The sequence below is a fragment of the Lygodium microphyllum genome, chromosome 10, assembly GCF_053477565.2.
Source record: "Lygodium microphyllum isolate KBCC chromosome 10, Lygodium_microphyllum_v1.1.10, whole genome shotgun sequence".
Taxonomy (NCBI): domain Eukaryota; kingdom Viridiplantae; phylum Streptophyta; class Polypodiopsida; order Schizaeales; family Lygodiaceae; genus Lygodium; species Lygodium microphyllum.
Genome location: NC_141144.1, coordinates 87536178 through 87551578, shown reverse-complemented (window position 1 = coordinate 87551578; position 15401 = coordinate 87536178). Strand labels below are relative to the sequence as shown.

Genomic DNA, 15401 nt, shown 5'->3' with positions numbered 1-15401 from the left:
GATTCTCTTTCAGTAATTTGAAAACCAAAGATAAATGTTCATAATGCTCATTTTCATTCTTACTGAAAACCAATATGTCATCAAAGAAAACAATGACACAATGTTGATGCTTCAAAAAGATGTGATTCATCATACGACTAAATGTAGCTGGTGCATTAGTTAATCCAAAAGGCATAACTAGAAATTCATAATGTCCAAATTGAGTTCTAAATGCAGTTTTGAAAATGTCAGATGTGTCCAGTCGTACTTGATGATATATTTTGCTAAATATTGCAGCCTCTTGTAGTTTGTCCATAAGATCATCTACCCTGGGAATGGGATATCTATTTTTTACAGTGATTTTATTTAGGGCACGATAATCAATGCACATCCTATAAGTGTTGTTTTTCTTTTTAACTAATAATATAGGTGCACCAAATGGAGAACTACTAGGTCTAATGAGTCCTCGAGTTAACAATTCTTCAACTTGAGTTTGAATTTCTTTCTGTTCAATTTGATTATGTCGATAAGGTGCTTTACATGGTGGTTGAGAACCTGGAAGTAAGTCTATTTTATGATCTTCACGATGTGTGGGTAGTAAACCAGGTGGTAAGTCAGCAATAAAACAGTCTTGAAATTGTGTGTGCCTAGGATGCATCTTATTTTCCTTAACTTCAATTTCATTCACCTAGATTAAATAAGATTTGCTACCTTTTCTTAATGCACATTTAGCCTGTGTATGACTAAGCAATGGAAAATTATCAAAGGTGTGCATACCATGCAATGTAATTTGTTTTCCATGAGAATGAATCTTCATTGAATGCGTAGAATAATCTATATCAGGATTATGCTGATGATGCCAAGGCATGTCTAGAATAATGTCACTAGATTGCAAAGGCACAACTAAGAAATTCCTACGTTCAACATAATCACCAATTTTAATTTCTAAGTCATGCACTTCTTGTGTTCCATTGTATCTAGTGCCTAAGAATGCAGCCTTGATGCAATAATGAGTAGAAACAATATGCAATTTCAATTCTCTGACCAATTTTGCAGAAATAAAGTCGTGTGTACTCCCATCATCATGTAAAACAGTCTTTTCTTTACCATGCACAAAACATTTCATCATTAATAAAGAATGGGGATTTGGTATACCTGGTAAAGTATCTGAAGAACTATAGTTATCATCATCGTCTTTTGTGAAATCTAGCATTTCTTCATGGTCTTCATCTTCAATCACTCCCAAATAGTTGATGTGAGCAGTTGGCTTTTTGGGTTGACAATTCGCCGCTAGATGTCCAGGTTGATGACATTTGTAACAGACTATGGATTTGGCTTTAGACACATTATTGGTAATAGCGGGAAGTTTAGGAATGTTGGGATTTGGCTGAAGAAATGGCTTAGGATTTGGATTTGTGTTTGATGGTAAAGCAAGGGGCCATGTCCAAGATTTACGGAATGAAGATGGAAGGAAACGGTTTTGATAGAATCTTTGAAAATTAGAATTGAATTATTTTGTACCAAAGTTACCATTGTTTGAAAATTGTTGTGGCCGCTTCTCTCGTCCTCGAATCTTATCTTCAGTATCATGGGCCAAGGAAATTACATCTTCGAGAGTTGTTGGCTTAAACATGTTCACTTCCGCATAGAAGCGACCAAGTAACCCAGACATAGACTTCCGCTTATGAGTCACCTCAGGGACATCTTTGAGCATTCGTAGTTGCAATAAAGCATTTCAAAAACGCTCGGTATATTGGGAAATAGGCTTGCGATCTCTTTGTTTTGCAGAAGATCCCACTGTTTGATTGCTTTTTCATGGAATTGGAGTGGAAGAAAATTCTGCAAAATTTTCTTTTGGAAAGTCTCCCAAGTAGTAGGACAATCAATGCTTTTGCGGACAACGGTCCACCATAAGGATACTCTGTCCACTAAATGATTAGTGACACACTTAATTTTGTCTTTTTCAACATACTGTTCTTCATGGAAATAATCATCAAACTGGCTTATAAAAGCAAGTATAGTCTTTTCATCATGTGATCCATTGAAAGTACGAAATTTGAAATTTCTTTTACTTATCTTTGTTTCTTTCTGAATAGATTGCGCTTCAAGTGTCGCATCGATCGTACGTTGTATAATATATTCATATTGTGGTTCATCTTGATTGGCAGTAGATCGTCGCAGACTGGCCAATTGAGCTTGCAAAGTTTGACGTGCTCTTCGTTCCTCTTTAAGTTGCATCATAATTAGGTCCAGTTTTTGCTCCATCGTTGGTTCCAGTAAATCACCTTCGGTCATAAAATCTTCCATATTTTGATCGGTCATCCTGCAAAATTTCAAACAACCTCACACACTCAAAATCCTGTTAGCGGGATGAGCATAGCTCAAATTCGGGATTACAAGGCTTGCTTTTTTAAAAAAAGTGACTTTTGGTGATCTTTCTTCTTCACGGCTATGAAAATTGATGTTGGCCTTCTTCCAAAATGATATATTGTCCATGTAGACTATGTATAGCAATCTGCGTGCTGGAACTTAACTCTGTCAGACAGCAAGTGCGAATGGGGGCTTACAAGGAGGTCGAAAACCGGTTTAGGAGTTGTTGTATATGAACTCCTGCTATAGGAGAGATTTTAAACCTTGGGAATTTAGTCTTTGTAGCTTATTAAGCTTTAAGCTTTAGTAAGCTTAGTAAAGCTTAGTCTCTAATAGAAGAAAAAAAAAAACGTGATCTCCCTGAATTAATCACGACAGAACGGCGGCATCTTTTTAATGACGACAGCGAACTTTAGTGCATACTGCCACCGCCAATAATCAAATTTTATAGAGCTTAAGCTTATCTTAAGCTTTGTTAAGCTTCATAAACTCTAGCTTGATTAAAATTCTTACATGTTCTTTCTGAGAAGAAGAAAACTTGGCAAAGGAACCTCCCAAGTGGTCCTCCACCTGTAGAGGTTGGTCCTTCGCGAGCTGAGTGCGTAGCAGGGGGTTCTTCACCGCCAGGAACGTGCTAGTATTGATGGATTATCGCGAGATTGACTGTAGAGCTCGATTGTTCCGAGAGCTTCGCCTTCGCGCAAGATGGTAAGCGATTGGAAGCCCTCGATCTCAGCTTCGCTCTGATACTATTGGTGCGCAAATCGGATGCCATATGCATACGTAGCGATCGTCGGAAGGTTCCCAAGAACAAAGAACTCTATTTTTTGCTTAAAAACCAAGAGAGAAAATTTGCACGATATGAAGCAAGAAGACTAATTGGGTATCTCCCCCCATGCTTTGTGTGAGCGCTCTACAGAGCATGTATTTAATATATTATTCATCTCCAAGCTCAAAAAATAACCCAAATTTACAATTAGTACGCTTTAGCTTTTGTGTTTGCTTTTGTCCAAATAAAGAATAAAGCGATTGGGAGCCCAAAGAGTTAGATTGTGGCCAAATACAATGTCCAATAATAAATATTTATATCGTGCGTCCATGCGCATACAAAATAATAAATATGTGTCAATAGCTTTAATAAATAAGCGCGTCAAAATAAATATTGGCACCACACTTAAGATGCGTGCCCATCAAAAATGATAAATTCTTCTAAATAACTTGAATACACACTATTGCCCAATGCTTCCCAGCGCCACTGCCACCTACTCTACACATCAACTGAAGCATTCACAATTGTTAGAAAATAATAAAATTAAACCGATAAAAGTGAATACCTAGCAGTCTTCAGCTACAAAATAAATAAATAGGTTAGAACTCAGTCCTAACCTTAATTTATTATGAGTGCACACTCTAAACTCATAAACGTCCATTAATTTAAATATGTATTTTGCGGAATCACCCACTTGCACATTAAATTAATGAAATGCCCGAAAAGGACAGGCGTCCCCATCGACTTTTCGCACAAGGAATCCACCTTGTGTACGAGCCCCGGCAATAAATATAATTTTACGAAATCCACCACAAAACCTCACGAAATCCATCGTGGAATATGCCTCCTGGCATCACTCATAGAAAGAAGATTGACTATTCCTTGTGCAAGCATTGATTTGCCAGTAAGGCATCCTTGACACTTGTGAGCCTCATGATGCTCTCATAAAGTGCTACATATAGGAACCTCTCTTTAGTAGTAAATCTAGAGTACTTTGGAAGATAATAGCATACTCCAATGTAGATATCCTTAGATCTATACGTGCATACTCAAATCTATATGTATCCCATTTCCACTTATCTATGCATTACAAAGGACTACATATCGAAGCCCTTATTTAAATAGAATAGCTATACCTCATCATCCCCTTTTTCCTCTAGGCCTTTTGGGCTAAGATCAATATGTACTTTCCCATGTATATCCAAGTACATTAGGTAAGCTATTACACAAACATTGGCATGTCTATTTGTGCACACTCTAATCCACATGCATCTCACTTCCACATCTCATGCATACTCTTATCCATACACATCTTTCTTCCACATCTCTAATCCACATGTATCTCACTTCTACATTTATCTTCCACACTCTAACACATCGGCATCTTACTTCCACATCTTTATGTATAACATGAACTACATATTAGAGCCCTTCTCTTAATAGAATAGCCACATGATCTTATCCCCTTGTCCCATTGGGACTCCGATCTAAGATCGATATGAACTTATCTACATATATCCATGTACATAGTCACTAACTGTATACTATTTTTGTGTACATGGCAATGTCTGAGTTCTGGAATTATCTTCAAAGTACCTTGTTGAGAGGTGTGACTAGGTACCAAAATTGAACTATAAAATGAAGAATTTGTGATTAAAATTAAGATACACTGGAGTTTTCTAAGCAAAAATGGGTAGCCTAAAACACATTGAAAGCATACCAGGCTAGAAGAAAACAACACCAAAACGTATATGTATCTTCACATCTTGAATTTGAGCTTGTTTGCCCCTACATTTTAAGAAAACAACTTTTTGGTAGTGTGAACATACGGGAAGTGAACTAGATACTTGATAATTAGTGATTAAGAAGAAGGAAAAACCCAAAAACTCCATGATTGGGGGGGCATTTTTTTTGCATCCCCTTATTTCTCATGAAAATGGCGATTCGCAACAACTATTCAACCTAAGAGGAACAATCTTGGCTGTGGAACCCTAATTTTCTTTGCTTTCAATTGCCACTTGAATCACACAAAATGATGCAATGTGTAGAAAATTGAAAATCTAGTCTTTCTCTCTCCTCATAACGAGTATTCATACGGGCTGAGAGGGAGAGGGAAAAGTGGTGCTAGAGCATGATGTGATGCAAGCAATGGAGTGAGGGAGCATGAAATAGTTGTTAGTGACTATGCAAAGTGTCAGTGGGCTGCCCAAGCAATCTCAAAATAATAAAAAATAAAGCAATTTTATGAAATATTTTATGATAAGTCTTGTTTTATTTTAAAATGGAAAAAATGAATGGTGTATGTGCATATAAAGTGTTCTTATTGAGAAAATAATAAAAAAAGCATTTTCTAAATGCTTGATCAATGTACTTTCTGTGTTGCTCAATTGTAATTCTTCTTAAGAAGGTTAGATTTCACAATCCAATTGTACTTGAGTAACACTACACTAAACTATCTAGATGCAACCCCTTTACACATTGTAAAACCTAGTGTGGGGGTGGCCCTGATGCCACTAGTTACACATCCTCTACATCAAATATTATTGAGGAAGCCAAGGACATGATGAAACATTACACCAACATGATTACTGAACAATATGGGAAAATTGCTATGGATGTCAATTTTCTAAAGTATCAACAAAATCTTATGGACATTAGGAAGCTTGATGATGCAGGTCCATCAAGTTTTAGTTGTAAGTGGTGCACTTCTCTTGAAAATGTCTTAACGTTAAATGTGACATATGCAAGAAGTTTGGTCACTTAACCAGCACTTGCTAGAGAAAGATTAGTTTTCTTCAGCAAGGAAATAGATAGCCAAGTCCTATTGATCATTAAGGATAAGGAAATAATCTTTAATAAGATAAGGGAGCAAATTTTGCAGAGAGGAAAGGCTATTGTGGAAGAATTGCCTAATGGTAGTGGCGTAAGTTTGATTGAAGCAACGTGTGTTAATGCTACTGATACTTCTAATTTACGAGCAATCACAAGAGGTTAGAAGGCCAAAGAGGGAGATAAAGATAATGCAAAACCTATTGAGACAACCCCTAAATAGGATGATAAGGGTGAGAAAATCCATAGGTCTAACGTACAAGGTGGTCCTTTGAAGGCTGATGATGGCAAAGAAAACCTAAATAAGGAGCCAACAAATAAGAAAGTGAAGGCCAAGAAAGAGGTGCCTAAGAATACGAAGTGACCAAGAGAGTGGATGGTTTGGTGGGAGAAGAGAGCTATTGCTAACTTATTAGATATATGTCAAACCCTTGGGTATAGCCTGTGTTGGTGATAACTGGTTTGCATATATCGAAAAATATTTTCCAAGGGTGCCAACTTATGTTGATGGTATATTGGTGGACCATGCCACATAATTCTCCATTAACATTATGAGTTCGAAATTGATGGAAGGCTAGGATTAGAGATCCAAAAAGATACATCCACAATTCTAAGGATTGCTAATGACAAATTGAGACAACTGAGAATGTTGTATTACTAAAGTCCATGTAACTGTTGCTAACGTTGAATGTATCCTTGACTTAAGGTTTGGTTTGCAAGGTGGCCAAGCTATTAAGTGTTATAAGGAAGGCCGTGGATCTTGCGATTCGACTATCAAGTCGACATATCGACTGGTCATTTGATCTTAAGTAGAGATGTTAGATGAGTTATAATTGATGCTTACCTAAAATTACCTCAAAATGAGAGATCATCCATATCCTCAATGGAATTGGATGCACTAGAGGGGCCTTTTGGTATTAAGACTTCATCGAGTGATGAATAAAGGGAGGAGTGTACTATAGAAGATGTTTACCAAGTAACTCTAAATAAGCCTATAGAAGCTTAAGATAATCATAGAGTGTCTTGTAGACTTTGGGGAGCCACAAGAAGTATTGGCTGAACTTAGCGACCTAGAGAGTTTGTTTAAAATAGACACTTCCACTATTTCATCTTGATATGTTGCAATAATGCATTATCTATCCATAGGAGAGATCGGAGCCTCTTTGTCATCCAAGGCTAAGAAAATGAAAATTATGCAATAAGCTTTAATGTTTGCCTTAATTGTAGGAACTCTATACCGGTAAGGGGTAGATTATATTTATTGTCAATATGTTATGCATAATGAAGCTCCATTCATCTTGGAAGAGTGTCATGACTTTGCTTGTGGAGGGTACTTTGGTAGATGATTGACTACATAGAAAGCCTTAAGAGCCGAATATTGGTGCCCATCCATCTTCCAAGATACATTTGCATATGTAAAGAGATGTGATATATGCCAAAGACATGATAGTAAAGAGAATTGGAAGTGTCTGCTGACTCCTATTATGACTTTATTGCCATTCAAGAAGTGGGGCATTGACTTTGTAGGTTCAATTACCCCATCCTCCTCTACGCAAAAAAGGTATATTATAGTAGTGAGTGACTAACTATTTTACAAAATGGTCAGAAGCACGAGTGATGAGGAAGGATGATGCAAATAAGATTGCTAGCTTCCTTCATGAACACATAATCTATTGGTTTAGTTTGCCAAAAGAGTTGGTGTCAAACTGTGAAACTCATTTCGTGAATAAGGTGATCAAAAGCTTCATTGAGGCCTTGCAGATTAAGCATAATAAAACAACGCCTTTCAGCTCACAAACGAATGGGCAAGTTGAAAGGACCAATAAGCAACTTGTGGAAATCCTATCAAAGATTATTTCAGAAAAAAAAAGAGATTGGGATAGGAAATTATATGTAGCTATATGGGTGTATAAGATGGTCTTAAAACAAGTTACCAGCCGCACCCTATTCAAATTAGTTTATGGAGAGGAGTGTGCATTACCCCTTGAGATCAAGTTGCCTATAATAAGATTCACGATCAACCCTTCTCTCGAGGATGAAGATGCACTTTTCAAATGCTTTATGGCCTTAGCACATCTCGATGAGCTTAAACTTCAAAGTTTATTATATCAAAAGCATTCCCATGCTATCAAAGAAAGATCCCGCTAAAGCCATCGTCAATTTGTCTTTCACTCAATTAAAGTTCTTTCAACTACCCTAAGCTCTTTACCTATCACTTGTCTGGATCACCATCTAAGCTTCACAATGGAAGTGCATGGGTGGTGAAAGCTATATTTGTATCAGTTTGTTTGAAATTAAAGCAGTCTATGTTCTTCTCATATTTGTTGTGTGTTCTCTACTTCTTGCTTAGATTCTATCCATTATGCCATGTAATTTCTACATCTAGAGGTTGGAAATAGCGTCTAACTAACTTAGTAGAAAATGATGCCAAGATTATAGTTGTACCTTCAGATCTCGAATATAAGCTTGTTTGTCCCTGTGATTTTAAAAAATCACTTACTAGCAGTGTGAACATGCAAAAAGTGAACTAGATACTTGGTAATTAGGTGATTAAGAAGATGGAAAAATAAAAAAATCTATGATTGGGAAGGGGGTGCATTTTTTCAATGCTCGCTCATTTTTCAAAAAAATAGCAATTTGCAATTATTCTTGATCTGAGAGAAACACTCCTAGATGTGGATTCTTGAATTTCTTTGCTTCTAACCGCCCGCTGGAATCACACAAAATGATGGATGATGCAAAATATTGAAAACCTAGTCTTTCTTTCTCTCCTCATTCTCTCTCCTCATATGGACTATTCATATGGGCTAAGAGGGAGAGGGAAAAGGAGTGCCGAAGTGCGATATGATGCAAGTAATAGAGCAAGTGAATGTAAAGGTGGTTGTTAGTGGCTGTGCAGAGCATCAATGGGCTACTAAAGCGATTTTGAAACAATTAAAAATAAAGTGATTTTATGAAATATTTTACAGTAAGTCTCATTTTAAGGGAATTGAATGTTTAGATGATCCTAATGTTGTGGATATTAAGGTGCATTCCTATATAGTTTTTCTCATTCACTGCATACCTAAGAAAATGATAATGCTTACAAAATTTATCGATAGGGGGTGGTGAGAAGGGAAAAATGAGATTAATATGATGGTTTTTTTATATTTTTCATATGCATATAGGTCTTTTTTTTAGTGTAAGGAAGATAGTAGCATGGGTTTTCTTGGTGCTATCTTCTACATTGTCACAATAAGTATAGTGAAAAGCATGAAAATATATGAATGTATACATGGAAGATGATGCTACTTTTCTTTTGTTTGTGTACTTTAGAGCATTCCATCTTACATGGAATGAGCATTAAAGCATAGTATTGGAATAAACCTCTTGGTTGGATGCATAGCAATTGCTTGAAAAACAGCATGTTGACCCACTTGGAGTGGAAGAAGATCCCTAGTCATAGGTTAGCATGTTTATTCTTGGAAAAAAGATTACATGAGATTATGAAAAGTCTCTTGGAATGATAAATATCAAGAGAGGAGTATGTTACGATGCTTTATATGTTTCAAATGGTGCATCTTGGGGCCAATCTCTAAGATGTAGAAGAGCCATAAGGGCCACAACAATCTACTAAAGGGTGCCCTTTATGTATGTAATTTGAGGTGAGATAGTCACCTACTTGTGGGAAACCCCTTGCTTGGAGTTAGGAGGGGTAATTAATTATACTATAATCCAAAATCACATCTATAAATGTAACAATTAAAAGAATAATTTATAGTACTCATATGCTCTTGGCCGAGAGGCTGTGTGGGGTCATTTGGCGTATTTAGGAATTGATACTCTACAATGATCACTCATCCATTAGAATATATAATATACTTTCCCTCTTTTTTTGCCTCAAGGATGTGTGGTGTGCTCTCTCCTATGTGTCATTGGGGCAGTTCTAAGATCCTTATCCAACAAGAATTTTTGCTCATTGACTACTTTTCTATGTGTTAGGAAGCCTTTCTTCTTATTTGGTAAATTTCAAGACTAGAAGCTTCCCTCTAGTATCTCCATCTTTACTAACACATTGTGCATCCATAATGGGCATCTCTCTTGCCCCCATTTTATGACTTAGTAGCTTTGTATCCTCATGTGGGTACCTTTTTGGACCCACCCCACCACCCATTGGAGTAGACCTACTTTCCTTTTTGCCACTTCCTCTAGGTTTCATTTGTCAATTTTACTTTATTCTCATGCACTCCTTTCTACTTCTTGGCTACTTCTATTTGATTGAGCATTTTCTTTGATTACATTTTCCACACACACACACACACACACATGTATGTATATGGTAAGAGAAAAGCTAAGAGGAAGGGTGCTCAATCCATGAGTACTTTAATGGTCTATCGACCAAAAGCTCAACTAATCATCAATGAGTTCCCACCTAATAACTCTAATGTGATTGCCACTACATAATCCAATGACAAAGCATAAACCAAAATTCACACCCAATTGACTTCCAAACCATGCTCACCAAACCCGATAAGAATCCCATAGTAGAAACACCACGTACCAACCTGTCCAATCCAATTAAATTGAAATGGTATTAAAAGGCCTAATCCTAAACAAAATAGATGGTATTTAAAAAGAACACTTCTAACAACTCATTTGAGTTATTTGCACTAAGATAGATTTGAAGGATGGAAGGATACATAGTTGTGAATATTACAAAAGCCATATAGGCCCTAGCCTCTCTTCTCTCCCCTCTCTTTGTGATATCATGCCACATAAGAATGAGCTTTCTTAGGTTCCATACCCATATCGCATTGTAATTATGTAAATGGAGGAATTCACATCCAACCAAGAGCTCTAGATGAGTTGTTTCTCAACATGATCCACATGCATTCTTCGTTCATGAATAAACCATTTCTTGTTATGGAGAGAGCTTAGGACTAGCCCAATTTATGTCCGGATGAGAGGACAAAAACCATTTGGTTTATGAGATGGATGAATGGATGGAGATAGTCAGTCCATGAGATGGATGAATGAGTCAATGAGATGGGTGTCGTAGCTCTGGCGATGCGATCATGCTGTCTCTCACGGCCACCTTCGTGGCACCTCCGCCCTCCTTGTCTCGCGTCCCCTCCATTCCCACCCCCGCTTCTTCTCTCGTGCTGTCGCGCCACAGCCCTTCTCACCTCAGCCCTTCTCACCTGGGATGCGGTCATGGCCTGCCGCCGGTGAAGAATCGCAGCGAGCCATGCGACCATGGCCTGCCTGCGGTGAAGAAGAATCGCGGCCCCTCGCTGCCCCTGCCCCTGCCCTCCTCCAGCGCTATGTACGTCGCCGCAGCGGGCAGCTTCCTAGCTGCGACCCTTGTTATTGATGCGCATCCAGCGATGGCCGAGGACGTGGTTCGTGAGCTTCTGGCCAGCGAGCCCAAGAACGCCCTCTCGCTCCCCACCTGGACCATCCATGTCGCCAGTGTTGTCGAATGGTCAGTTTCTGTAATTTCCTCTTCCATTTGCCTCTATCGTCTCACAACATAATAGTTTTCATTTCGTACCGTACCTTATATAGACCTGCCTTTGGAGCTCAATATACATATTGACTTATGCTTCACGAAATGAGTGTACATGACTAAGTGCACGCACGCGTGCATGCGGGTGAGTGCGTGTGGGCATGTGTGCATGCATATGTATGTGGCGTTTTGTGTGGCAATCCCTCTATGATAGTTGCTATGTTGGCGATGTGCAATTTTTTTTTTCATGGATGTGTTTTACCACTGCTTTTGGCAAATTATCTGTACAATGCTCGCTCAGAGGACCATCCCCTTTGTCTGTAGATGCGTAAGTGAGCCATGGTTTCACAAAACAAACAAAGTGTGAGTGTTTTAAGTTTTTTTTTTTTTTTCTTTTTGGGGGGGGGGGTGTGGGGGGGGAAACACACACAAGCACTTGAAAGCGCATGCGTTTGCACTCACACACACACTCTCTCTACCAGACTGATTTTCCCTCCTGCATACACATCATGCATTCACTCTTATTGTAGCTTCAAGACTCCTTTGGTCTTGGATATCTTTTTCAACAATCAGTTAGAGACATCTGCCTCTATGTATCATAGCAGTGTTAAACGGCAATTCATGGAGCAGCAATGTTTGATAAATGTAACACTTGAAGAAAGCATTTAGCTATCCAAAAGCTCTACAGTTTGTGGAACAATGCCAGATTTTGATGCACAATGTTGAGAATATCTATAGTCTTGAAACAAATTTTGACTATGGTAAATGCTTCAAACATTTGGAAGCATAATTTTGGCTATGGTAAATGCTTCAAACATCTGGAAGCATAATTTTGGCTGGACATTTATCTTGTTTGAAGTATTTCACTCAAAGCCTATGAACTAGTTGGTGCTCTAATGTTCTCAAGTGAGGGTGAATGTTAACAGACACTATTTAATATGCACTTACAAGTGATGTGGGCACCTGAGTGGGTTTCATCTGAATGGTAGTTGCATCAAAGGTGTTGGAGACTACCCAAGATCATAATACAAAAGAGCCATGAAAATAACGAAGAGAGAATTACTCAAACAGATGCACAAACTACTATTAAACTAAGGTGCCATTAAATAGGCACAGAGATACAGGTAATCTGGCTCTCAAAAGCTATCCCCCAATAAATTTCACCTCTTCCATGAATGGGGGATGCATCACTATGTTCACTCCACCTCCTTTGATTGAAGTCTTGCTTACATCACTTCTCATTTTTCATTGACATATCACTTCTTGTGTCAAGTTTAAAGTGCTTGTTCTTATGCCCTAAGGTTCTACCCTTGTTACTCAACACCTCCTTTTAAGAATAGGTGGTGTGGAGTTGATTTTTGCATGAATTTGGATAGTAGCCTGCTCTTTAGTTCTTGTCCATTAGCTATAGAATAGACTGTGATTTAGAGGGACTGTTTTGTATAGTTTTTAATAAGGATGATTTGATTCTGATGATGTAGAAGATTGTAGTCTTCTTGTTCCATGAGATTAGCTTGATTGGTCCAACATTCTTTGGTGGTCTGTTATCAGTTTGGGCATTTTCCATTGAGACAGTTAGTGGGCAGGCAGTAGTGCCATGTGGCACACGTGGGTAAGATCACAGTCTTCTACATCATTTTATATGCAGTCGGCCATTTTCAGCAACTGTTTGGCCAGTTTTAGCTGGCCAACTTCGTCATTTTTGGGTCTATTGCTTAGCTATTTATATCCAGCGTCCAGCCAGTCCACATTCACTTATCTTTTCACGTGGAGACAGAGATCGGCACGAGGAGATACTTTGACAGGCTGCTTGTACCTCTGCCTTCTTCATTTCAGAATTCATTTACTGCAGATAACTGCGCTCTATTGTCTCTTTTCTATCTCTCTCCTCTCTCTCTCTCCTCTCTCGTGTTCATTGTCTTTCAGTCTTGTCCATATGCTTCCGCATTCACTGCACTATGACATGGTCTCAGAGCAGCATTGAAGGGCTGATTGATTGTAGGCAGACCTGAACAGGAGATTTCTTCGCGACAAAAGTTTGTGTTTTAAGCATACAGAGGCTGAGATGAACAGGTGAAGTGCAGGAAACGAGCAAAGTTGCTGTTTTTTTCAGGTATTTCCTGTTCGTGAAGGATAACAGGCTGCATTTTCAGCCTTTTGGAGCAAATTTTAAGTTTTCATTACCTCTAGTGGCGGTTGAAACACGTTTGGGACAAGTGGAGGAAGCCCTAGCAGACATTGTGTGCAGAGTCAAAGGGGCTGCCCTTGTTTTGGTGCAGGTTATTCATGTGACAATGTCTTCCGAGATTGATGTAGAGTTTTAGGCTATTATGGACCATAAGGTCCTTGTGTTATTGGCTCTTTCTTTAGATTAGAAGCTTGATGGGGAGAATTAGTGCATTTGGCAGGTAATGATGCTTGCCATCTTGGAGTCGTATGATTCAGTGGAGCCTGTGACCAAGGCTTAGACCGTCCTATAACTCGTGATACCTCCAAGCTTTCTACGGATGATAAGGTTAGTTGCTTAAAATATAGGCACATTGGGATAAACCGAATGCCCACTTTCGCACTTTCCTCTTTCTCTCTTGTACTCCAGCTATTATTGCTTACATTTGAGTACTTGACCATGGCTCAGGAGATATGGCCAGAGTTGGATTAAATGTACATGTAAGAGAGGGGATTTAATAATGGGGAAATAATAGCTACACTGGTTGGTATATAAGGTGTTAGGGACTTGATTTTTGGGGGATTAGATAATAATACAAGTCTCCTTTCATCTTCACCTCTCTTTCCAAGCTTTCGTGGCTTCTTTCTCTCTCTTTGTCTTTCTCTCTCATTTTCTAGTCTTTCTGTCTCCTCGTCACTTTCTTTCTCTCATCCTGTAGTCTTTTTCTCTCTTCTACACTCTCTCTCCTCTTCTTCTCTCTCCTATTTTCTTCTTGACAAGTGGTATCGGAGCTGTAGTTTTGATCCATTTAGTTACCTTACATGCTCAGTTACCATCCTTTTCAATTAAAAATCCAAGAAGGTTCAAGTACACAGGGACAGGCACTAAAATGGAGGAGCGCTGAAGGACCCTGAGGTCAAGAATTAGGAGGACAGTAGTCACGAGTATTAATGGAGTCCTTGGACCAAGTTTAGAGGCTGGAAGACCGGATTTGGCAGCTTGTGGATCATTTTGGGCCAAATTCGAAGGTAAATTTCTAAAAAACAGTGGTAAGAAGAGTAGAAGAGGGTATAGTTATTGTTATTTTTCAGGGAGAGTCTTTCTTTTTCTTTCATTTCAAGCTTCTCTCAAGCTTCCATGGAGGAGATTAGCCCATTCTTCCTTACTACCACTAATGGTTTCCATCATGCTCTTCATTTTTAAAGCATCAAATCTCTCCTTTCTATGGCTTTTGCTTCTACTACTTTTGGAACCGTTAAGGAAGTTTTTTTCTCTTCTGCCGGCCTGTAAATGGCCTCTGCATTGACATCAATCATCTCCATTAGAGTTTGCTTTTGCGACCATTAGCCCAGTTTCCTCTTCGGTTGTATTGTCACCAAGAGATTTGAGAACACGGCAAAGCTCATCTGCGGAGATCTTTCCATCACCGTTGGCATCAAACTGTGCAAAAACTTGCTCCATCTCCTTGATAATGCTAGGGGGGACATGTCTCAGAGAGCTTCCAACCTTGCTCTTGAGTGCTCGAGATGGAGAGAAGAAAGATAGGGAGAAACTATCTAGGTGATGAGAGGGATGATTCTTGAGACAAAGGTGAAGGAGCAGCGGGGGATTTCAGATCCTTGAGACAAAGGTGAAGGAGCAGCAAGGTGAAGGAGCTGCGGGGGATTTCAAATCCTTGAGACCAAGGTGAAGGAGCAGTGGGGGGATTTCAGAGAAGAGCCATCAGTTAACTCGGAGGAAGAACTGGTCCTCTTGCGGCTCCTGCTGCGAGGTAAGGGCAAATAGAGGTGAACTGCCTT

The 15401-nt window shown here is 38.9% G+C and overlaps 1 protein-coding gene across 4 annotated transcripts in view; it reads left to right on the top strand.

The window, feature by feature from the left end:
• The first annotated feature begins 10898 nt into the window (after positions 1-10898).
• LOC148030251 (YCF49-like protein) overlaps positions 10899-15401 on the top strand; it is a 46203-nt gene continuing 41700 nt past the window's right edge. For all 4 annotated transcript variants that reach the window (XR_015692153.1, XR_015692155.1, XR_015692154.1 and 1 more), the window contains exon 1: positions 10899-11411. Coding sequence is in view for 1 of the 4 variants with exons in the window: in XM_087686541.1 (XP_087542667.1) it covers positions 11002-11411 (410 nt within the window). In the remaining 3 variants the exon portion in view is untranslated. The remainder of the gene's footprint in view (positions 11412-15401) is intronic.